Source organism: Pelmatolapia mariae, linkage group LG7, assembly GCF_036321145.2.
Source record: "Pelmatolapia mariae isolate MD_Pm_ZW linkage group LG7, Pm_UMD_F_2, whole genome shotgun sequence".
Lineage (NCBI taxonomy): Eukaryota > Metazoa > Chordata > Actinopteri > Cichliformes > Cichlidae > Pelmatolapia > Pelmatolapia mariae.
The window spans coordinates 32,575,248-32,601,093 of record NC_086233.1 but is presented as its reverse complement, the minus strand read 5'-3'; the positions used below and the strand labels follow the sequence as shown (position 1 = coordinate 32,601,093).

Genomic DNA, 25,846 nt, shown 5'->3' with positions numbered 1-25,846 from the left:
TTTGGAAATGCAATTGATGCATAGTTTTGCAGCAGCTGCAGCATTTACAGAAAAGCAGAGGAGGGGGGAAAAAAGCAGAATATGGGCATAAAGCATATTTATATACAACATATGTATATATGTGGAAACATGGATATTTAACATTTCAGTTCAACTTATACGACACTTGGTTGTCCAGAGAAGTGCAGAGAGAGCGAGTGTGTGTGTGTGTGTGTGTATGTGTGTGTGTATGTGTGTGTCCCTCTGAGGTGTTAAACAATTGTGGCGTTCCTGATTGGGTCGGGGCCAGAATCCACCTCAGAGGTCAATTACATCGACATCAGCTCTCTGTTTAGAAACCCGACTCCACGGTCATGAGGTTAAGTGCCAAGTAACAAACAAACAAACAAATAATGGCTCCTGCTGCAACAGCAACAAGTACATCTCTCACATACTGTATATGGTCTAATCCTAAATGGGTATCAAGAACCGAAGGTCCGAAGGATGGAGGCAGAGGTAAATTGTGCATTGCTGTCGTTAAAAGTGAAAACTGAAAATAACGTCAATACTGTTTCTGTACAGGTAGATATGAGGTGTTTTGAAAAGCTAATACCCGCTGTGCTGAGCAGAGTGTGGAGGTGTAAATGGTGTGCTGGAATTCACATGAAACGCGAGGTGGAGAGGGTGGAGAATGGACGATAAGGAGCTAAGAGGCTGGCAAAACTAGGACGTTTCCCCACAGTGTGAGTGTGCACAAACTTTCCAGGCGTCCAAGCTTGTCGTGATGAAGGCCAAATGTTTGAATTACTTTCCAAAATATATGTTGTTCCTCCGTGTGCTGGTAGCCTTTCAGAGCATCCAGTGACGCTGTAAAGCTTACAGTTGGGTACTTTAAAACAGCCTGAATGGTCCTGTGTGTAGATTGTACATAACAAACTTTCCCAACTCTCTGTCGAGCAATACGCGAACTGAAGGGTTGATAAGTGGACTACCACAACATCCTCCCCAGTGTTGCACAGTGTTTAGAGTAAGACATGGTTGTATTTGTTGGAATTGGGCAGAGACCTGAGGGTTTTGAGCTCTTGCAACCTTGTTAACCCACCTCTGAATTCTCCAGAAAGCTCACACATTGAAAAAAAAACACAGCTAGTGCAAGACCTGACGTGCTTAGTTGAGTCAGGCAGGAACAGACAAGTTCCTTTAAGCAGACTTATTTCCCCGAACCAGCCCGCCCCTCTTAATTAAGTTCAGTCCTGAAAGACAGTGAGGGCTCAGGTCCAAGTCTAAACAGCCCAAGGCTCTCAAGAGCCCACGATTGTCCCGATCACAACATTGAGTGTCCAATTATGACATCATTACTGTTCAATATATGTATATATATATGTATATATATATATATATATATATATATATATATACATATATATATATATATATATATATATATATATATATATATATATATATATATATATATATATATATGCAAGAGCAACTCTGTCTTTATGTGTTAAAACCTGATCATCTCGGCTTTTTCTTGTCAAGGTGTAGGAAAAGCGATGATGAAAACAATGGCTCAATATGTTTCTTTTGTCCTCTGTCCGTCCTCATTTCAGTCCATTTCAGTCCACTGTTGTCACTCATCTTTTCATATATAATATTTCTTATTCGTATTTATATTTTTTACAAGGTATAAAACAGACCCATGGGCGTGACGGATTCATTGTTTCAAAACATCTAAGCGAGGCGAGGGGTAGAAGGGACGGAGGAGGAGAAAAAGAGGGAGGAAGGGGGAGGTTCTCCATCCAAGGCTGTCTTGTGATTTGTCCCTTGCTGGAGATTTTTTAAAAAAGAAAAAAAAAAAAAAAAGGAAAAAGGCCCCCCTCTTGATCCAAGGCTGATGAGGAGGGTTGGGTGGAGGTAAAGAGGGTTCAACCCCTCACCTCTATTATGTCATTTGATGTGGGGCTTCTAGCATCTCCATAAGGAAGGTGTCAATGGGCGTGTCGCCGATGAGCTTGAAGAAGAACAAGTGCTCTAGACACTTAAGACCGATGGAGCGCAGTGCAGGCAATCGCAGCAACAGCTTAGCAAATCTGTCACAACACAAAACAAGAATTTAGCACAGGATGAAAAGCTGAAATATAGTATAGTATTTCTAAGCTTGCAGTTTCAGGGGCATTAGTTTTGGCATAAATATGCACCTTGTCATAAGCAGGCACTCATCCATCCAGCTGCAAGTTATGATTTAAGAGAACTGGTGATGCTTGCACACACAGGCCTCACATTAAATATAACACTAAGAAAAACCTAACTGTTTTGAGCAAATGGCAAAACTTCAGTGCAAAACTATCACACAATAATAATTTTAATAGTTTTTTATGCAGCTGTAGATGGGTTTCAGCAAACTTTCAAGCTGAAAAACGCCACAAAAAAAGCCACAGATGTGCCAGAAACTGCAATTACTGAAACAACCACTTGAAGCTGATTCCAAAAGCTAACCAGTCCCCATATACCCTCATGATAACATGCCCAACATGTTTGCAACCAAACATGACTCTGGGTCTGTCTTGTTTTTGGTGACCAAAATTGCCATCCCATTAAAAAAACACAATGAATTAGTATCACATAAATGAAGCTTATACTATACGTTAAAACATCATCTACTGTACCAACTCAACTAATACGGTCACATTTGGTTTAAAAAAATCCAGAAATTCTGTCAATGATTCATATACCAATTCACAACATCAATTTTTAATATACAGTCTATGTCAAAACTGATAACACGGTGAACTCAAAGCTACTGATAAAACACATTTCTTGTGTGGATGTACTTCAAGCTTTTTTCTTTGACTTCTACCTCATGAGAGGCTGTCTAGGTTGAGACTTTAAATATTAATAACAGCTGCAGCAATAAACACACTCGTGCTCTTGATTTTCTCAGCACCGCAAACTGGTAATGTAACAATAAGGGCTCGGTGTTTATGATCTTACCTGCCAGGCTGCTCGGGGTATTTCTGTTTGCAGTAGGCCTCTAAAGACGCGTAGACTTTCTCTCTCAGAGCTTCTACTTCGCCTGGGTTGGACAGACCTTTAGAGTCTGCGGAGAGCGGCAGAAAGAACAAAGAAATTCACTACACCACATGGCTAGGCTGTGCTGCTGTTATTTGTACACAACTGGACATTCTTCTTCACTATAAAAAGAAAAAAAAAACCCAAAGAAGTAAACAAGTAGGCGTGAAAAAGCTTTTAAATCTGCACTTGTGCCCAGTGGAAAAACTAGCATACCTCAATATGGAAAAGCATCTCCACATTCTGGGCTAGTCCAATTAAGACCGCAATTCTCAAGCTGCACCAATTTAAGCTTCACTGGACTCATCTTTGATTAACATTTCTGACGAACAAAGCACTGTGAAGTTGACAAACAATGAATGTACATTGGTTGTTAATGGCTGGACCAGATCACACACAGTGTGGGAAAGAAAAGGACTGAGGGCCATTTTGCCTTGCTGTTCCCTCCACCCCCACCACCGTATGTTTTTTTCCAGTCAGTGTAGTCTTGCAAACCCCTAATTAACAAGGAATCAGGCGGAAAAGTGAACAGGGGCCAGTGGGTCTGGGTATGGCCTGAACAAAATGTGAAACACAGAGGATCAGTGTGTCCGGGGTGAGCAGATCCGCAGTGGCCCCAGAGAGATTCAGGGAGCCTCCCTTACTGAGTCACTAAAAACCTGGGTCAGATTCATGGGTTCAGTCTACTTAGATTCCATCTGGATAAGGTTTAAATACAGAACAGCACACTCATAGCAGAAGTGCCTTGGCAAGACACAGGCCTCAATTAAAGAGCGCACTCTTTCTTTGGACCTTTGCGGGGGAATGTAGTAAAATTTACACAAGGTTGTCAAATTACAAAATAAATGAGAATTCATCGATTTCAAGTGAAAATGGTGCTCAAAGAGATTTCCATTACAAGCTGAGATACCAGAGCTGAGACATAAGTGATGCACAACGCAACAGCAAAGCCAAGAGTAGCTGGCGTGATCATATGAGATTCAATCAGTTAAAAATAAAAAAAAGAAAAGAAATTGCACTTCAGGATAATATTCTTTCTTGAATCTAAATACGTTATATTTACTTTTAACAAAAGTCTAGCAGCATTTTGAGACCATTTCCCCAATGTGAAAAGTTGTTCCCACTGGAATTGATTAAAGCCAAATGAAAGCTGAGCCAATGAGGATAAGACACATTTTTCATGTTCTATTTTAAGCCTGCTGTGGGATAAGGTTTAATAATCAAAGTTGAAGAGTTTGTGTTGACTAAGCGTTACGCTTCGAGTCCTCAATGACTCATATTCTATTCCTGCAATGTCTGTGTCGGCTGATTATAGCTAGAAACGGTAGCAGCACCACGCCACATTGCACAAGATCTTTATACTTTTAATAAAAGTTGCATTTCACTGGAATACGCTGATGTTCAGAAAGAAAAAAAAGGCAGTATAAAACAATTGCTCTGAAGGAAGAATTACACAGTGCAGTAGTTTGATGACCCATTTCTCTAAAAGATTTTTAGTCATTTTAGATTACTGAATAATTTTTGGGGGGGTTTAAATGAAAGCTGAAACTAAAAAAAAGAGAAAAAAGAAACAGGAGTTTGCATTGTACAAACAGCAAATGAAAGCTTTTATATAATATACACAATGGTTACCTGGGTTGAAAAGGACAATAGCTCGAAGGCACCCCAGTTCTGTCTTATCCATCTGCATGTCCCTCATCTTTGACACCAACTCTGTCAGCACTCTGCACAAAAGCAACAGGAGACAATCAGAGATGCTACTCAGGTTAAAATACTATGTCAAGAATATTTAATTCTTGGCTAATAGACAATATTTATGTAAAATGAAACTAAACCAGTGGCAGAAAATTAAAGATCACACTTAACTGGATTATTTTTTTTTTTTTGCAAATGACACACTATTAGTGTGATGGATGCAGACCTAAACTTAGAAAAACACATTAAGACAATAACAAAATCGGCTTACTATCACCTCAAGAATATTTCAAGGATAAAAGATCTGATGTCTCAACACGACCTGGAAAAACTAGTCCATGCATTCATCTTTAGCAGGCTTGATTACTGTAACAGCATCTTTACAGGTCTACCTAAAAAATCAGTCAGACAACTACAGCTCATTCAGAACTCTGCTGCTAGAGTCCTCACTAAGACCAAAAAAGTGGACCACATCAGTCCAGCTCTGAGGTCTTTACACTGGCTGCCTGTCCGTCAGAGGATAGACTTTAAAGTTCTGATGCTGGTTTATAAAGCTCTGAATGGTTTAGGACCAAAATACATCAGTGACCTCCTGACCCAGTATGAACCTTCCAGATCCCTCAGGTCATCTGGATCCGGTTTTTTATCAGTTCCCAGAGTCAGAACCAGACACGGAGAAGCTGCATTCAGCTTTTATGCTCCATATATCTGGAACAAACTCCCAGAAAGCCTCAGATCAGCTGAAACACTCAGTTTATTTAAATCCAGGTTGAAGACTCACCTATTCTCAGCTGCATTTGAATAAAGCACCAAATCCACACTTTTAAGCTTAAATTTCAAAACTTACATTTTAACTACTGACTTTATCTACTGTTCTGATTTTATCTACTGTTCTGATTTTATCTACTGTTTTGATTTTTGATTTTAAATACTGTTTTGTTTGTTTGTTTGTTTGTTTGTTTGTTTGCTTGTCTTAATCAATTTTAAATCGTGCTTTTTATTTGTTTTTGTTTTTAATGTCTCTGTAAAGCACTTTGAATCACCTTGTTGTTGAATTGTGCTATATAAATAAACTTGCCTTGCCTTGCCTTGCCTATTCTTGACTGGTGCATTGCAAATACGGTTTAACCACTTTCAAGTTTGCCTCTATTTAAAAACACATGCACACAAGCTTACTCTGAGCCCACACTGGCACAGTTAGATCAGTGGAAAAGTTTACAGCCCTGCAAAGTAATTATATTTAGTACATGGTTTTCATAAAACGAAAGCCGCAGAGTAAACACAATCTGTAATCTAACACCAGTGCTCCCACTGTCTGTGTGTGACATCACGGGTGGGAGTGGTGGCGTGTGGAGTCGCTCGAACTCCTCACCCCACTTTGACTCGGTCACACCCTCTCCCTGGCACTCTTTATTTTCCCTCTCACTCCGTTTCTTTCTGCTCCTCACACCCGGATAGTAAAGTCAATTGTGGCTCTTAGCTCATTCTAATTCAATTTGCTCTAAGGAGGAACAACAGAGCTTAAAAAAAGAGAGAGAGGGAGAGAGAGAGAAAAGGGACTCAAGCGTTTAAGTTGATCAGTCTCTTCATTTGTATGGAGAAGAGACAGTGGACCAGATAAAGAAACATTATCAGTTCTCTGCATCTTAATGCTTGCCACAGTTAATAAAGAGATGGAATATGTCCTGTGGCTGTGAACGCTGATGACTGAGCGCACAGGCTGCTGATCAGAGGTGCAAGAAGGGAGACACAAAGAAAGTACTCAAAGTTTGACTGTGGCTTGACTGAGTCTGATGACAGCACGTGCAGCTGCAAATTCTCTGCTGGCTCCAAAACTGTGCAAGGAAACATGCGCTTCATTTGCAGTTTTTAATTTTCAAAATATAATAACAATCCATGACCAGAACTGTTCAAGAGTAATGTAGTTTAAAAAATATATATTTACAAAAAATCCCAAACCAATACAAACAAAATGTAATATATATTTTGCTTATACATTTGACAAACTTTCCTAAGGGTGGTTCCTGCATCCAGCTGCGCTGTGACTCTATGGTGCATGGATTGTCTATATAAGATATGAGAGGTTCTGTGTGACCCCTGTTGTGTACAGGCGTAAATATTTTATATATTGGAGTCAATCAATTGTGCCTGTGCTGCTTGGTTTTCTGTAAAGCCCACCTGCGGTTTCCAGTATTCTCAATTTTGTGCAATATTTCATTGTTTCGATTAAATATTACATGAAATATTCTACAAGGGGTGGACATTTAATAGAATTTTAATCTCGATCAGAATTTTGTCTTCCCACAATTAAAATAAACACAACTGGGCGACATTTAAAATGCATACTCTGCCAATATAAAACGCAAAGCAAAAGCAATTTAGGCACTCTCTAAATCAGCACTTGATCATGTGTCTGTGTTTGCCAATCACAGCTGGTCCCTGCAGCACAAAGATTGAAGTTGGATATATACAATATATACAAAATATACAACAAAAATCCAATGTCTGGCACAGCAGAAAGCAAGGAGCTTGTCTCTTGAATTGGATCAACATCCGTTATTTGGATTTTGGGGCAAGTGATGTTAAGAACAAATCATAATGGAAGAATGCTGTGAAAGAGTGCTGCTTTGCATTGCAGATGCAACTGAAAATACGCCACAAACTGCAGTATAATTAATGAATTAAGGCCAAGAAAAACAACTACTGATGTAAATTGTCCAAGTGCCAATTAAAGGGAGCCTGTACGACACAACAGCGTGTACATCCAGCTCACAAAGACGCACTGGATTTGTTACAGTTATTATTCCAAATTGGCAATATTTGTGCTGTATCAAAACCTCATGAGATTTCACAGCTGGCAAAGACTTTGCTCTGAGTTTTAGTCTGAGTTTCTAATGCTAACGTGTTGTCAGTAGAGAGACTGACCGATACACTGATGAGCCGATATTATTGGCTGATATTACTCATTAGCCATTATATTGATATCAGTATTTTTAAACAGCCACTAAATAAAAATTTTAAAATATATGAAGAAACAGGAGAACTAACTTTAACCATGTTACAAGATTGATGTGGCATAGTTTGTCCACCAGGGGGCCCTCTACAACTTCTCTAATGCAATGTGTTTAGACCGCCAAATCAGCTGATCTGACAAAAGTTAGGCAGAGAATAAACGACTAATCCAAATGTTTTTGTAACAATGAAACAAGTTTATTTTTAAATTTCTACAACATCTTAGTAAGGACTTATAAATAAATACACCTAACAAATGTTTTGTGTCCCTCAATGTTAAACAAAATATCGGCTGATACTAAATATGAGTATCGGTAAGACTGTAATACTTTTTTAACTCTTTAACTTTTATTAACTTAAAAAATAGGCCACCTTTATAAATCACAATATTATCAAAGCACTACTTTTAGGTTGCATTACATGCTACTCGAGCACACCTTTAGAAAGTGCTACCTAATATATTATTTATAAAGGTTTTTGGTGCAGTTTCTACATGAATTTAGATGTCACTAAGTCCAAGAAAATTTAGTAACCTGTCAAAGATGGCTCCCACTCCGGCACTGTGGGCGCTGTTGCGGTGAACGTGCAGCCCCGTTGCCAGCAGAATCCCGTCTTTAACCGCTATCGAGCGGTGCGAAAATGATGCAATGAGGAGCTCGTTCCAACCTGAGAAAGAGATGAGGAGAGGGACTGAGAAAAAAGTATGAGAAATAAAACCACTCACACTCTCCGAAATCCCCAGTACAAAAGTTCACACAGCATTCGAGCAAAATGAAACTGACAACAAAGGAGGGAATTCCAATGAATCAATTAAGCTGCGCACTAAAAGCATGCAGCTTTCTCAAGCACAGGCATCAGGTTATTACTAAGACATTTGAATCATGCTTTCTAAAGAGACAAGCGTGTAAAAGGGATGAACTGCGCCTGCCATCGCAATAAAGACAACAGGCTTGATGTGCCAAAGCAGGGGGCTCGACACGGAGCGCCGAAGACACAAGACGCTGCCTTCTGAGTGACAGGGCTCCTTTAACTGTTCTGCCTGGCAACACTCGCCTCTTCTCCCCAGAGTTGAGTTGGGTATGAGAGGAGCTGGGATGCTTTTATCTGTGATACAGCAGAACTAAAGCGGTTATTTATAGAAAACCTGAGAGCAGAGACGAGCCGAATAATGTCTCTCTCTCCGCTTTGCTGAAGTCTCTCCATCTTTTTATATGTGCAAAGGATAAGAATGATGGGAGGATTTATTTATTTTATTTGTTTTTTTAGGGTAAGGGATGGGTGCGTTATAGCATTTTTTTTTTCCTGGAGGAGGATTTAGAAAATAATGGTGTAATTTAGAGTGACAGGCAAGCAACAAGGGCAATGTGTTGGGAGAACCCAAAAGACCTTCCTGCATGTGACGTTAGTGACTGTAGCAGAAGTGACAGATGATTCACTCTCCGTTTTACGTCGCTGCTTCTGTGATGCTTGCTTTTCCTCATACAGCAGATGCATGAAGAGACTCTGGGTCTGTCTCTTGCGTCAGTCACATGACCGAGAGGTATCCAAGGTAATGGCCAGAGTAGTTTAGTGTTCTCTTTTTTTCTGACTATATTATTAATGTTCATGGGCATCTGTTGTATCTACAAATGTGACTTATTTAACAATGAAAACAATGTCCTGTGATTCTGTTATTTTTATTTTTGTTTTGTTTAACCCTTGTTGTTTTAAACAGCAGCAATTACTTGCCTTTTTAATACACAGTCAGTGGGCATAATACAATACATCTTACACTGAGTAATCAGTGGTTTGTTGAACCAACAAATTTGATTAAATTTATTCATATAACAATGACCATTGATTCCAACCCATATCCTGTTAATTATATATCATCACTGCCAATCACTGCAAATTGTTTGCTGGTTAGATCATGCAAAATACTTAAGTCAGCTCGACAGACCTGCTCGTAGAAGGATGACCTGGTCATCCAGCGGCAGCTCAGAGAAGTGGGGGATTCTTTTGGCCCACTCAACCAGGGTAAAAAGTTGTTTGTCAGCTGCTTGACAGATATTTGTCACTGGGTCGTTGGGCTGCAGGGGACGAGAGACAAAGATAGAACAGGTTAAAAAAAGTCAGAAAATCAACTACTGTGTGAATTAAATAAGATTGAAATTTTAGCTTTGTGTCTTTTGGCTGAGAGCCTTGTGCTAGGGCATAATTAAGCTACAGTGCTATGAAAACGTATTTCCCCTCCCTTCCTGATTTCTTAGTTCTTTTGCATATTTCTCACACTTGCTACCAATGGTGGTACAACCAGGTATTAGGGTTTAGGGGGAAATTACTTTTTCACATGGTGCAAGGAAGGTTTTGATTTCCTTAACCTTTTAAAGCCAAGCGTATCGTATTTGATACATGTGTTTTTGTGAGTTTTTGAGACTTCTATATCATCAGCGTGACTTTTTTAACCCTATAAAATATAATTGGCATAACACATTTTTAAATGACTAAATTGCAAAAATATGGCTAATGTAGCAAATGTAATACAAATTAAAACTCATACATATGCAGATTAAAATTTGATATATCAAATATTTTTATATATATTTATATAGAGAGATTTTCTATAGATTTCTGGCAGTTATTTCATGGTTCAAGTTTTAAAGGGTTAGTAAATTTAAAATATTGATTTTAAAACTCCATTTGTATTTACTCAGTATATCTTTGTCTAATATTAAAATGTGCGTTATGATCTGAAACATGTAACTGTGACAAAAGTGCAAACAAATAAGAAATCAGTAAGGGGCTTTTTTCATGGCACTGTACCTATAACTACGTAATCACACACACACTGACACCAACATGAGTGCCCGCCGTGAATAATATCTTCTAAAGAGGAGCGAGTACGGCGAAAAAACAAACAGTGATTCTGTCTCAGCTTGTGGAGGAAATACCTGCAGAGAGCTGCCAGTGAAAAAACAACTTTCGCTGAGCTGACTCTTTCTTTGGGGACCTTTTAGCCAAAACACAAATCAGCCTCTCTGACAGCTAGTAGAGCTCAAGAGGCCCTCGAGAGGCTCCACTGACACTTTACTACAGAGCAAGTGGTTAGGAGCTCAAAGGGGACTTTATCATGGCACCAGGAACGGCTTTGTAAAATGTTAAACCAATGTGCTCACAGTAGTGCTTCTAATAATGATTGTGTAATTATGCTGATAATCATGTGACCAAATTCAACTACCAAGAAACCTTCTGTTGTATTATCTGCTGAAAAAAGCTGACATAATATAAAAATTTCAAAAATGTTTTAAGCTTTTAAAACACATTTTGGAAGAAGATAAAACAACTTTGCTTCATGAATTAAGCAAACTGTTCTAGAAACTGCTGGCTAATACATGTTACAGTATATGTTACTATTCTTTCTGTGAAATAACAGTTTTCTTTTGAGTCCTAAATTATTAAATAAAAGTCATGTGAAAAGGAAAGTTTTCATAGGAGTCCTGTGAAAACTAAGTACACCCTATAATTCCCTAGCTTGTAGAACCACATTTGGCAGAAATGACTTCAAGTAACACCTCTCAACATCATCGTGGATGAATTTGGGTCCTTTCTTCACTACGTTGCTGCAGTTCATTAAGAGCATTTGTTTATGCACAGCTCTCTTTAGGTCCCACCACAATATTTCAGTTGGGTTGATATTTGCACAGATTTGTGGGCCAATGCAGCAATTGAAATCTTTTGTTTTTCAGCCAATCTGTTGTGGTCTTGTTGCTGGCCAGTTATATACGACCAAATTTTGGTCATATAACTGGAAGCTCTAGCAGTCAGACAAATGGCCTCACATTTCATCGCGAGTTCATTGTTGACCCAATGACAGAAAGGTCCCCAGGTCAAATCATCATGCCTCCACTTCTTTTCTTGACAGTTGGTATGAGGTGTTGTGTTTGGTTTTCACCAAATGTGATGCCGTGCATTATGGCCAAACACTCTGTCCAAATGGCATTGCTTGGGGTTTTCGTCTCGTGGTTTGTTCAATTGCAACCTCACGGACCTAAGCCATTCTGTCATGTTCTTTGAAGAGTGAAGAGGCCATGCTTGTTCGGTCTTTTGTTATGAACTTCAACATTTAGCACGCTAACTGAGGCCTGTCTGAGATCTTTGTGCAGTGCATCATCTGCCCTTGGGGTGATTTTGCTGGGACGTCTGCTCCCCACTGGGAAGACTGTGGTATTGTGCTAACACGCACCTGAAAGCTCCAGACTGTCAAACTGCCAAAATTGCTTTTATAGAAGTTGTCATAGCTGCACCAAAAGCAAAAAAAAACTTGTCCATTGATAGACAACACAGCATACAAAATTTAATTCCTGAAAACAAACGTTTCCCGCTCACCAAAAAAATGAAAGGGAAAAGAATGTGTGCACCTTTTTAGCTTTAGTCAACAAAATAATAGTATGAGCCTAAATAAATGCATTTCTTTTATTTAGAGCTTCTTTTTTAACATACAAACTGAAGTTGAGGTGAAAACAAAGCCAGATTTGATCCTTATCTGCTAATGTATATCTAATGATAAGTGTGTCCTTTATAGAAGAAGACAACTTCTGCATGCAATGAATGCAAAATTGCAAAGACAAGGACTTGTTCTCCTTAACTGTCCTGTCACATTTGATTCAAAAGTATTGTTCTTTGACCCTTGGGGAGTAGCGGTAGAATACTAATGCAATGCATACATGCTCCATGACTGACTCAGTAAACTGTAACTCCATCTGGGCTTTGGGTTAAAAAAATCCACAACAATACTGCCATTCTCTGACAAGTAATTCACAGCCATCCCAAGAGTACATATGCTACTCTTGATATGCGTATGTGTAAACAAAGGCTTTGTGAACATGCTTTTGTGCATAATTTTAAATCAAGTCAGCATCCCTAAATTCTAAGTAGCTCCACATGAACTCGCCCTCTGACAAAAACAGTTAGCAACTTCTCCCCAACTTCTCCTCCAAATCCCACAGATCGATGCTAAAAGCTAGGAGGATCCTGACATCAACTGCAGCTCTCCAGAGGAGATTAGCTCAAGATGAAGGAGAAAATATCTCTTCACTCACATTCTCCTTTTATAAAACACAGGGCAAAGACTATCCCATCCTCTCCACTACATTCCCTCCCTGCGGTGTGAAACTAACACACTGACTGCAGAGCATCACAAATACGCAGCTCAAATCTGAAAAACTTAAACCAGACACAAAGCCTACACTGTTTTGAAAACTGTAAGTCATCTTGTTTTTTTTTCTTCAGGGAGAGAAAGAAAACAGGCACCTTATGAATATTTCAGCATCTGATCTCCGTGGGAGATGTGGACGCCGCAGCTCAGTACGACAGTTTTCGTGAACTGCGCTTCCTCCCCAAAACATAAACAGATCCGGTTAATTCATTCCAAAGGGCACAGCCCAGCAAAAAACAAATAAAAACCAAAGGGGGCTTCAGCGTGTGCCACAATTGAGCCACCGCTCCCCATAAGAATACAAGTCCCAGGATTCTCGTTAAACATGGCAAGCCTTATGAATGTTGCATGGCTATCTTAGCTGTGTTTACACTGACCTGGTTTCTTTGTCACCGTCTGTGAAGATGACGAGGAGGGGAGCGTACAACTTCCTCAAACAATTCTCGGGCATTACATCTACTGTACTTACTATTCAAGCCAAAGAGAGGACTTTGGGATGTTATCAGCCCCTGATCCATGAAAGGATAACCTCTATAGTTATAAAATAAAATAAAATAAAATAAAATTGTCTTACAGGTCAGGTAGAAAGACTACTTCTTTTTCTTTTAATTTGGATATTAGTGGCAAAAAATGTGGAGGAAAAACAGCAAGAACACCAAAAAACCCACCTGACACAGAGAGTAAGGTCATAAACGTACATTTACTGTTTTTTTGTTTTTGTTTTTTTGGGGGGTCGCTTATTTAGGCATATTTTTTTATACGTCTGCCACAAACAAAACTGTCTTCAATCCAGGGAAATCAAAGTGTTTATAGCAAGACACCCTTCCACTGTTGCGGTCGATTACTAGAGCAACTTGCATTCTTCCCTATGAAATTTTCATGGGGAGACGAAAGATTTACCCTTCAGTGTTTCATTATTGTGCTTGAACCACACTGTACTAGAGTGACAACAGAGAGAAAATTGGGTACTCACACAGATCAGGATAAAAATGAATTACTCAAGTGTCCCACTTTTTAGATTTAAAAAAACAACAACAAAAAAATAGCCTTTCTTCATATGTCATAATTATAGTTAACAGAAAGATAAGACCTTTTATTAAAATTCTCCATAAAGCAATTCAAATATAGTAGAAATAACAGCAAGAAATAACACAAAAAAGAAGGAAAATGGGATGTATAAAATGGAAGTAAACCCTAAGGATTAGTGCATGATAACATTTTCCCCTCTGCCCTTCCTACTTAGAAGAAGACCTCTCTCTCACCGACTAAAGGCATATTACTAACGACTGTTTAACTCCTGTTCTAGGTCAGCATGAGATAAACACACTTTATTCAGCTTGGCCAGACCCCGACCATTAGACAGTGGCGGTGGCCTATTCATGGTGTACACTCATGACCCAGGTCCTGTGATTAATTACAACATGGAGCACTGGTTCTCAATGGAGACCTGGTAGGGGGGAGGCAGGGGAACAGCAATTGGATAGCAGAGGAGTCCTTGTGGTCAGGACAGAATGCATGCCAAGCCTCTGCCAACATTGCAGGCTTCACTTCAATTAAAGGATCCGCTCACTCAAATCAAAAAACAAAATTATATTTCATTTTTTATTCCTCACCATATCCAGCTATACTTAATGTCCTGGTTAAGAGTTTAGGCTTTATATACACTAGTGGCTAAGAATGTTAAATGCCCACCACAGTCCAGGCTACCAATACTTGGTTGGTGGACAAACTGAGTAACACCAGTTGTTGCTAGGCATCTCCTACCAACAGCCAGGAATCCAGTTCACCTTTGTGAGGTTTTCTGCTGCTTTCATCATCATGAAACCATGATGCCAAAATGCCACTTTGATATATATTCACATATATCTTACAGTAGCTTGGTAACATTAAGTGCAAACACAGCTAACATTATGAAAGATTTTTTATGGTTGAAGATAATTAAAGAACAACTTTTGTTTATTCTTCTGGCAACAGTGTTTAGCCTTGTTAGACTCTGTTACACTTTATCTTTTTGCTAAGCCCATTGACTAGTATGATGACTTTGCCTTTGGGGGCAATGGGGGATTTTTCACGGCTTCCAGCGTGAGGATATTGGACTCCCCGTTCTATTAGCCACTCACTGGTCATGAGAGCAGATTAATTTAATTCAGCTGATAAATATTTAAATCTCTGACAATAGCTAATATTCGCGAGATTATATTTCGATAAATACCTTTCCTCTGTCTTGCTTTCAATGCAGACATTTATTTTAATTATTTCCATGCATCGATTAAACTTCGGCTACAAACAGACAACAAAAAGAAACCAAAAAGCTCTTGACCCTTGATGACACTGAATATCTGTGTATTTAACAGGCAGATATCTGTTTGTAGCTTGGAAGGTAAAGCAAGGCGACTACCAATCAAAAGGTTAGTGGTTTGATCTCCAGCTCCTTCACTTCACATGACCAAAGTGTCCTTGGGCAGAATACTGAATCCCAAATTGCCTTTGATACATTCATCAGTGTAATGCATTACATTTAATTTTTAAAACTATTTTCAGCATATTCATATGATTCCAATATGATTTTGCTCAGGAGTTGGCAAAGAATACATTTAAAGCAAGCCTTTAAACTGTGGTTTTCTAATCTGTTCTGGAGGCCCTTAGAAATCTTCCTCTTGGTGTTGGGCAGGCAGCGGGCATCGAGGGACCCAGCGTGGCAGAGCCCAAACACTCAGTGCATTAGTATGTCTGAGCTGCTAGCCGCTCCCCCATGAATCCCTACTCCTCCTTCCTCTCCCTATAATGCCAACGCTCATCTCCTACATTTCCATCTGGCCCCCCGAAAATAGCTCCCATTTACTCACATAACAGCCTTCACATTTCTACCTTTACTTCACAAGACATTTCCTTCCCCCGAAGCAGATGAATCCCAGAAGAAGTCCCCTCTCTCCCCCTCCCTCATTCAGTCTCACTCTCCCATCTCTCCCCCCTCCCCGCCTCCTTTGGTAGGCTTCTGCACAGCTCCTCTGTTTCCCATGTTCCAGCAGAATTCCTGAGAAAGCTGAGGCTTTGTGGTATGCTTTCAGGAACAGTCTGTCTGTTGCATTATTCATCACTCCTAGTCTCCACTGTGTCAAAGACAGCCCACAGTGCCCAGCTGATACTAAGGGGCATATATGAGGAAACACACAGCTGAGTGAAGGAGCTAATAGACCAGGTAAGCTAGTTCCTGAATCCACAAGCCGTAACCTAAAAAGCCCCAAAGGAAATAACAAAGGTATTTATATTTGATATTCAGTAACATCTCTACCATCAGGCAGCAGGTAGATGAGAAAAACAGCCGCAAGCTTTAAAAAACATGGAACTAAAATATTTAATTTATCTGAAACATGGTTGATGTGAAACATTACTATAGCAAGCATATCCACATGCAGGCAAATCTGACTTGACTTATACGTTTGGCACTCTTCACTGCAGAACTGAAATACATGAAGCACTCACACATGGAAAGAATTAAAACAACTTGTGGACAATGGTGGAGCAGCTCCAGTGAGTCTTTTGAAGCATAAATTTCTAAAATATAACTCATAAGCCATAAATCTAAAAGTGAACAGCTCTTTTATACTAACTGCAAACCACTACATTTAGTATTTAGCATGCATATGCAGAGATTTTAAGTTGCCTTTTAACTGAGATTCTTTGTATTTACTGTCCAATACCTAGGAGCTCCTAAGTGAAAGATGTTGGGAAGCTTTCACATTTAAGAAAATGACAGAAGAAAGAAAGAAGTCAGAACAGAGATGTTATGTTTTTCAAGCTTCCACTCAAGTTGTTGAAAACAAACTAAATTGTGAAAAATACTGAGACTGACACAGTGTTAAGCAATAAATGCAATAAAAAAAGACATTTCGACACTAATTTAAACAGTAGAGAAGATCTATAAATGAATCAACCTGTGCTTAATGTTAAGGCATTTTTTATTGACAACTAATTTCCAGCTAATCAGAAATTAATACTTAAGTATGACTAGTATAACTGGTATAACAATGGCGCATATCACTAATTAGTGTGAATGCTGAAAAGCATTCACAGTATTGTTATTCTTAAAGTGACATTCAATAAAAAGTGCCAGTTATTTTAACTTAAATAAATTAGAAAAATGTATTATATCATTAAACAGTGCACGACTGGATGGGTCTCGCTTATTCAAAGAAAACAAGCCTATGGTGTCCATTAACACACACAAGTTGGCTTTGGACCAAGAGAAACTCTGATATGATTGTGACACATCAATCTTTCATGAACTCACTCACTTTAGCCAGACTGCAACAAACCCTTCCTCCTGCTACTGCTTAGTTTGGATAATGTGTTGATTATATTCCATTGCTGGCATGGACGCAGATAGCTGGAAACGGTGGAGTAGTTATATATGTTATGTTTCTTTGAAGTCCACCGACTGGAGCACATGCATAGTTGGTGCACTGTAAACTAAATTCTCTGCGGAAAAGTCCATCAGGTCACAAAAAATAGACGGGCACTCGGATGTCCGTATGGACCCTCACGGTCACGTCTGATGATCAAATTTCTGGCACTTGGACACAAGTGGAACCGAGCAGACTCACAGACATGGAAAGCATAATAAAGGTTTAATCGGTGAGGAAGGAGAAATATTTGAATAAGTTCACATCCTCAAGTTGTGATGAACCCAAACCAGTTAAACTGAGAGATTATTCAATCTGGACATTTGAATGAGTTGGATGAGTTTAGTTTTCTTGAGAACACCATTGGAATACTGAATGTCTTCAGGTGATCGTGACTGAAGCTGTGAAGCCAGCCAAGATGAAACAGTTGACAGATAATCATCCTGTCAAGTGAGTAAAATACTGAGAACGAGAAAAGAACTCAAAACAGTAACCATGTATCAAATGGAGGGACTAAATAGGTGGAAAAACTGACCCACCATCCAAAGTAAGTCTAGATAAATCACTGTGTGTGCTCCTATGAGTGTAAATATATACATAAAATCATATAATCTGAATCTGCATTACACAAAAAAACTCACCGAGTTCGATGGCACACCGAGGTTGGTCTCGATGTAGGTCTCGGTTTTAGGTTCTACTGCTTCCTCGGCTTCTAGGATCTTCTCCACGGGCATGTCCTCATTGGCGCAGCTGGTAGACTCCACCTCGTTCTCATTTTTGTCCTTGGCTCGCTGGCGCTCCTCCTGAACGGCTGCATGTAACAAAACTGGTTTCGGTCACTACTGCTGTTTTACAAGGTCAGTATGTGATCAAAAACACACTTTGAAAGAAAGAAAAATGCAAGCTAATAGGGTTTTGACTGTGAAGCTTAGCAGCTGTTTTGGTTCACATTCACAGTTTGGTTCAATGTGATAAATAAACTGTGCATCGCAAGTCCTGCAACTAGTGAACAAACATCTAGCCTGAGTCTGTTTTCAGTGCTGAATCTTCCCCTTTGATTAATCACTTGAATTCTTGCTGCGTTTGTGAGAATAATTGTCCACACTCGGCTCTACATCGGTAGTGAACTAAATACATATCTGGTGCTTGTTCATGGCTGCTTGCGCTTGCCTGAGTGTGTAATTTAGTGTTCGACATTAAGTGCATCTTGGTAAGCAACTGAATAGTTCATAACTCCGAATGTACTATGCCAGCAAAAACACAGCCGAGAGAGTTCAATCATCAATAATTGCTTCAGCAGTGAGGATAGAAAACAGAAAGACCTTGGGTCTGCATTATGTACAACAAAGCAGCATGGAAATGTCCAAGGACATCGTCCAGTTTCCTTATCAAAGATAAGTCTTCTTTACATAGTGCTCACTGACATACACAGATCATTTCTAGATGAATAAATAACATTTGGCCTGTCACTCTTTCGTTACACCATGAATGGAAGCCAGAACATCTTAACAAAAAAAAAAAAAAAAGTCTCAGCACAAATCAGTGAAGACTTTATCGTGTCTAAAAACACATTCAAACGCAACCGTGCTGGTTCTGTCATCCGATTGGCTTGGCAAGCAGACACAGGAAATGGTTTGTGTGCCGAGCAGACACAGAGACTCACTGCGGCCGAGGCAAGAGAAACCGCACCTCCACCCTCAAGTGAGAATGAAAAAGACGCATGTCTGTGTGTTTTCCGTCTTTTCAAAGGGCTGTAATTCACTTAATTCAAAACACCACCGAAAAAAGTACTGTGGCTTTTTTTTATATGTTTTTCTTCCAGCCATGGATTAATAAAAAGCTCTTGACATAATGTGTTGTGTGATAAAGGGCTGTTGGAAATTTAAAGTCAGCATGCAGGTTTATATACACACACCTGGAGAGCTATACACACACACACACACACACACACACACACACACACAGATATATACACTATCGCACACAATGGGGTTTCAGATCTGACTGAAGATCTGTCTTCTTGAGTTTCCCTTACTCTGGTTTCTATTCCAAGTCCCAAATCAGAGAGGCCGTGGTCTTGTTGTGGGGGGAAAGGAAAGCAGGGGTTGTTAGAGGAGGAGAGGGAAAGGGGCCCCACTTTAGAGGAACTGCTGTCTGGCAGTGGAGGTCAGCTCAAGGGTAGAATACTTGTGTTGGAGTCAGGGAGAGGTGAGGAGGGCTGAAATCATGTTAGCTTTATTCTCCCCTCCTCCTCCTCTACTCTCCTGACTGGGAGAGCATAAATTCATTTAATCCTGTTTTTCTGTGGATTCGCTCAGCCTTTTGGGCTACTGTTGCCATGTTCTCCAACCACAGCCCCCGGGCTGCATGGGGAGGCTTAGGCAGCATTGCAAGTGAGGCAGAAGGCAGTAAATGATAATATCCTTGAAAGGAGTAAAGAGCCCAACAATGACATAAATAAAAACAAGAGGGAGGAGATGGGAGGCCAAGTAAAGGTCAGGAAAAAATGGCCTTAGATAGAATATCCTCCAAAATATACCAATGAAAAGAAGAAACCTATTCTCCTCATTAACTGCATTTTCTTCCGTAACCACCCACAGACACCTGGTTAACACATGCTGCTGTTTTTGCATCCTTAGATCTCTTAGCCATCTCCAAGCATCAAGTAGTGTAATCTATGCACTCTTTTCAGTAAACATGGTTGCCCTGATGAAGAAAGGCAGTGACTGACTTGTTCAACGTGCAAAAGAGTGCTTAACAGCACCGCTGAAAGGGCTAATATTTTTAACACCTAGATGGAGTGTTAAAATTCACACCTCACAGAATGTTTTTCCTCCCCTCAGACAACAAAACCATTTTCAACCCCACTGTAAGCATTCCCTGGAGACGCTTTACTGTGCTGCTCCATAATGAATTACAAAAGCTATCTGTCAATTCAATGTTCACGTTGTGTTGCTGGGTTTCTTGAACTGCTTTGAGCCAATATAGCCATATTAAAAAAAAGAAGAAGCTGAAGATGACATGAGAACTTGATATAAAAACAAGTGCATGGGTGAGGTTTTCTCGTAAGCAGAGTATGCAGCAGACACATGTTTCAAGATGTGCCATTAATCTATTTCTGAAAAAGAAATGCAAAAAAAGGCAAAGTTGAGAACTGATAAAACAGAGGGAATAAAGTGTAGCACACAAACAGATCATCAAAATGATTCTCCTTTGAACAAGGACGATTACGGGCAATAAAGCCGAACCTAGAGTACCCAGGTTCACCCCAAAGTCAAGACAGGTCAGGTTAAAACCTGCAGCTAAAAAATCCATTGGTTTGAAGTGCAACCGAATCCCAGAATCTCAATGAGAATTGAAGAGTCAGTGTTTCTCTAAGTTGTATTATGTATTTGTTTGGGGTGGTTTTTCTCTTTAACACTTGGAAGTACAAGGCAATTATTATCCAAACACAACGACACCAGATAGTCACGTGAAATTGAATAATTAAGTGTTGTAATTATGTTTGTGTAATGTGAATATTAAAAGCCCAACAAGGGATGAGGGTTAAAAATGAGAAATAGCTAGAAACTCTATGTGCAGCACATCGGTTTCTTGCTCCAATTCAGAACTTGATAGTCTTCATTTCATTGTGTGCTATAACAGCAACAACTACCATGTGACTGTGATTCACCTGTTCAGTACTATGGAGTCCTTCTATGCACTTCTGTCAGTGTTTTTACTGTCATTATTGAATGGATCAGAGAGATTAATAATCATTGCCTTATATAAGAACTCACAGATGTCAGCAAATCCCTGGAGGGAAATTGCCAAAATTATTGGAATGGACAGACAAGAAAGTACAAAGAAGTGGAAAATCATGTTTGCTTCAAAAAATCATCAACAACAAAGAATTGGCACCCAAGAGGGTGGAAAAAAAAGTCTTGTGAGTTTATTTGTTCTATGGTGGCTGGCACCACATATAAAACACTGGGGCTCGACCACAAGGCAATTAACACCACGGAAATGAAGCATGAATGATGGCAACGGCGTTAGCTACTTACGTCGGTTATGCCGTAACCCCGACAAAGATTGACTGTAGACGTCTAAATCTGTTAGTCTTAAAGACCAACGTCTGATTTAGAAGAAAAAAGGAGATGGAGCTGAAGATTCTGTTTTCAAGAAAGATGGGATTTGCATTTGCACAGACCCAGTCCATGTTAATAGCCTCTGAAAATGGGAGACTATGGAAAAAAATAAGTGTAATTCCTAAACAGGTAAAAGAACACTTTTGTTAAACCTTTTGAATTAAAGCTCAAAGTCTCTGGTCAAAGTCTGCACTCCCAGTAAAATAAATATCTATTAATGTGTAGGTAATGGTTTCCTTTTAAAATAACATTAACATTGAAAAATGACTGAATAATGGTAGAAACTGAATAATGATCTTAAACTGGGTTCAAATAATAGGCCCTATATTTCGTCCCATGTGGCTGATCGAATCTCTGAATGTTTTCCAAAAGGACAGCATTATATGCACACCATCAGCAGCTTATAACTTTAGGAATGTGGTGCAAATTTTTCATCGTGCTGTGCAATTACAAGACATCATCCAGTTGGAGTACTCTGATTAAACTTCACATATCTTGCAACATAAGTACAGCATCCATCTTTTGCACTGTGTGAAAAATGAGGTGGCTTACAATAACTAGGTAAGCTGTTCCCTACACCACATGTAAATTTCCAAAAATCATTAGAAGGAGAAGAAGACAAAAAAGGATTCCAGGAAATACAGTGGAAACAGAAACTCGCATAGTTTCATAGTTTAACCGAGAATGTTTTTCTTCAGTCTACATTGCTGAAGTCTCCGTGTGGATTGCCTGCTCTCACAAACCCTCATTTGGTTTCCACGCACAGCCATGTTTGATTCATGGCGCTGAACAGATGAATGCATTCTAAAAAACTAATGCTGCAAGCAGAAAATTCTCTCATTTGAGATGCCGGGTTTTCTAAAAATTTGATGCATCTCTAACATATGACGTCAGTTACCCTTGACATCGCTTGCTGGGTGAGATATAGTTGGTCTTAGCAGCTCTGCATCACTTGCCAAGTTTATCAAAGTATTCTATGTTTTCTTTGGCCTATAAGAAGTGGAAACTTTGCAACGAAAAGGAAGGATTACATTTGACATGTCAATGTATTTTATGTAGACAACTTCTAGGGTATTTTGAAAGCTCTGTCGTTAATGAAGTCGTAGCTTAAATGAGTATTTGTGTGCAGTGTTGGGTGTAATGCATTCCAAAGTAATGTGTTACTATAATGAAATTACATTCTTCAGTAACACAGTAATGTAACGTGCTCTTGTACTAAATTCTATCATTAGATTAAAGTTAAAATGACGTTGTTACTAAAAGTTCTTCAGCTATCTACATGGGAGGCAGATAGAAAGGGGGAAACATAAAACATCAAACAAACTTTCTTTTTTTCCTGTGAACTTGTGCTACAATCAGATCATTTCAGTTTGTGTGCTAGAAGCAGAAAAATGGTGAAGTGGTCTTCAGCTTTTGATGAGTGGAGATGGACATTACTGCATTCAGGAAAGAAACAATAGCTTTGTACTACTAACATAACTTCAGCTCTTTGCAAAAATCTGCACAACCAGCATGCTAACGCAAAGCTAGAGCCCAGATATGTGTGCTGACCCCAGCCCAGCAGCCAGGCCCTGAACTTCAACAGGTAACAAAGGCAGTGATGAGCAGTCACGCTTGCAGCGCTGCAGCTTCCTTTTCAGCCTGTGCATTATAGAATTAAAGTAGAATCGCTGTGGCAATTGCTTTGAAGTGTCTTTGGGCTGTTTTTCAACTTTGCTTTGTTTTTTCAGCTTTGTGTTCATACATAAATACTGAAAGAAAGATCGTATGCGTGTCCTTATTAGAATAGGGATTTGTTTTGGTGTAGCTTAAGTTATATCGTTAACTATACTGTTAAGACATTACTGATGAGTAATGTGAAACTGATATATTGAATAAAGCAACAGTTATGTACTGCACTTTCATTTCAAGTAATGACTCCAATACTGTTTGTTCACCAGTGTCAAACGCACCAGCAGTTTGAGTGCAAACCAAATTCAGAATACCCCAAAATTCTGGAATCTCAAAATTCAGTATATTTCTACTCACAGAAATGCCAAAAATACATATCATATGGACTTCTGAATGTACTCACTTCCCCAAAATTGAGCCTTTTAAAAAGAAGATTAATAAAGATAAGGAAATAGGAAAGTGAGACATTATCCTCAACGGTATGTGCTGTACCTTCTCTCTTCATGCCCATGGCTAAACACTTCTGGTAGCGACAGTACTGACAGCGGTTCCTCTGGCGTTTATCAATGACACAGTCTTTGTTGTCACGACAGGTGTAGGTCAGGTCTTTGCGGACAGTCCTTTTGAAGAAACCTTTGCAGCCCTCGCAGCTGTAGACTCCATAGTGTTTACCTGAGGAAAAGGGAAAAGAGATTGTTTTTGCTTAATGTTAGTTTTTGATCTTTTTTTTTGGAAACATAAGGTGACACAGTACACATGGAATTTGCTGAGTTGGCTGTTTTGCTGCTTCTTCATTAGTACACACCTATGACCTTACCAACTACAACACATTCACGGAATTTACTGTGATTTCATTAACATGTTATTTACCATTCTGTGGTTACAATAACACAAACAAATACACAGGAAACACTTTGAAAGAACAAAATAAAAATTATGATCACAGACCCTTCTACTAACCCTTTGGTGATGAAGGAAAAGGAAAAGAGAGGCTCACTAAAGGGAATATGTGAGGGGGGGCATTCTAATATGGTGTTGTCTGACCCTGTTTCTAACAGCTCTTTTTTGTTATTTATGACGGATGGAGTCCATTTGGTTTCTCCAGTGTTGATCAAACTGTTTCTTTGTTAGCTCTCTGCTGGGTCAGACCACCAGAGAAGATAAATAAAGCCCCCGAGCACAGCTAAATGAAGCATGACTTGCTATTAAACATTGTTTTGATTTTCCCCCTTGGGTGCACACAGCACCAATGACGCAGGATGACAGTAAAACTGTTCAATGAATTAGATATCCACCTTTATCCAGAGGCTACAAACTTTTCATGGTTATCCCCAGAAAAAATTTAAACACATGGTTATTTGTTGGCAGTGTGGGAAAAAAAGAGATTTAAGACAACTCTACAAAGATGAGTGCTGTGAGAGTCATTTCCTCGGATAACCCGTGGTTATCTGTTCACCCAGGGTTAATGTTCTTGTGGTTCAGGTGGTTAAGCTAGAAGTTGGCCAAATGATAGCCGATGTTTAAGAAAACTCTGGAGCAAGCTATTGTTCTTTGAGAAGCCAAAAAGGTTATTTACAATCTTTATTTATTGTGCAACCTAAAGTGCTACGTGAGAAAGTTTGATTTGGGACAAAAAAGATTACAGAAATATTAAGGGTTCCAGACTTAAATGGAATTTTATGCCTTTTCTTGTAACACGTTATATTGACTTTGCTATATTGTTATCGTTACAATCTTTCAGAGACTAATCAAAAAATAGCCTTAAACGACCACCCACCCATCTATCTCTCCATCCATCCGTCCATTACTGCTTATCCATGTTTGGGTCAAGGGGCCAGGAGTCTAAGGAGAGACATCCAGGCCTCCTTCTTCCTGGTCCCTGTCTCTGCTCTTCTAGGGAGACTCCAAGGCATTTCCAAGATAGCCGAGAAATGTAATTTGTCTAGTCCCAGGTCTTTCCCAGGACTTCCTCCTGAAACTCTTACTTCAGACATATCCTAGCCACAGTCTCAAAACACCTTAACTGGCTCTTTTTCAAGTGGAGGAGTGGCTGGTATACCCTAATTTCTGCCACTTTGTGCCACAGATGAGGGTAGGAACATAGATCAACTTAAATCTACATAGTAAATCAACTCAGCTCTCTCTTCACCACAAAACAATAGCTAAAACATCTGCAAGGCTCTAGCTGCTACACCAATCCCTTTCTCAGTTTCCTGCTCCACTCTGTACTTACTCATGAACAAGACTCTGAAAAACTTAAAAGTCCTGCATCACCCTAGTGCGACCTGGAGGTCACTGCCCGATGAGGCCAAAAGAACCACATCATCTGCAAAAATTATGACCAGGTAACACTGTCACAAAGAGTAACACTAGCAGATTCCACGTCCATTCAGGCATGAGTCTGACTTAATGCTAGCAATGTGAAGAAAGCTTTGACAATGGTTTTACAGGGGCCACATGGCCAGATGTCTAAAATACTATAGGATATCCTAGAGATCCCATACTCCCATGACACTCCCCAAGAGATGCCCCAAGACATGCGATCGAATACCTCTTCCAAATCCACTAAACACGCTCTGGTTGGGCAAACTCCCATGCACCCTCGAATATCCCGAAGAGGATAAGCAGCTTGTCCAGTGTTCCACGATAAAGACAAAAACCACATTGTTTCTCCTGAACACACCGTAGAA

At 39.5% G+C, this 25,846-nt stretch overlaps 1 protein-coding gene across 4 annotated transcripts in view; it reads right to left on the bottom strand.

The window, feature by feature from the left end:
- Positions 1 to 1,469: 1,469 nt before the first annotated feature.
- The window catches only part of rxraa (retinoid X receptor, alpha a), a 103,613-nt gene continuing 79,236 nt past the window's right edge, over positions 1,470 to 25,846 (bottom strand). For 3 of the 4 annotated variants that reach the window (XM_063478837.1, XM_065471556.1, XM_063478839.1), the window contains exons 5-11: positions 23,649 to 23,828; positions 18,000 to 18,184; positions 9,701 to 9,830; positions 8,295 to 8,427; positions 4,687 to 4,778; positions 2,977 to 3,082; positions 1,470 to 2,075 (exon numbers count right to left, since the gene is read on the bottom strand). In XM_063478837.1, the coding sequence (XP_063334907.1) occupies positions 1,928 to 2,075; positions 2,977 to 3,082; positions 4,687 to 4,778; positions 8,295 to 8,427; positions 9,701 to 9,830; positions 18,000 to 18,184; positions 23,649 to 23,828 (974 nt within the window). In that variant the 3' untranslated portion in view covers positions 1,470 to 1,927. The remainder of the gene's footprint in view (positions 2,076 to 2,976; positions 3,083 to 4,686; positions 4,779 to 8,294; positions 8,428 to 9,700; positions 9,831 to 17,999; positions 18,185 to 23,648; positions 23,829 to 25,846) is intronic. The other variant, XM_063478838.1, reaches the window with a different exon arrangement.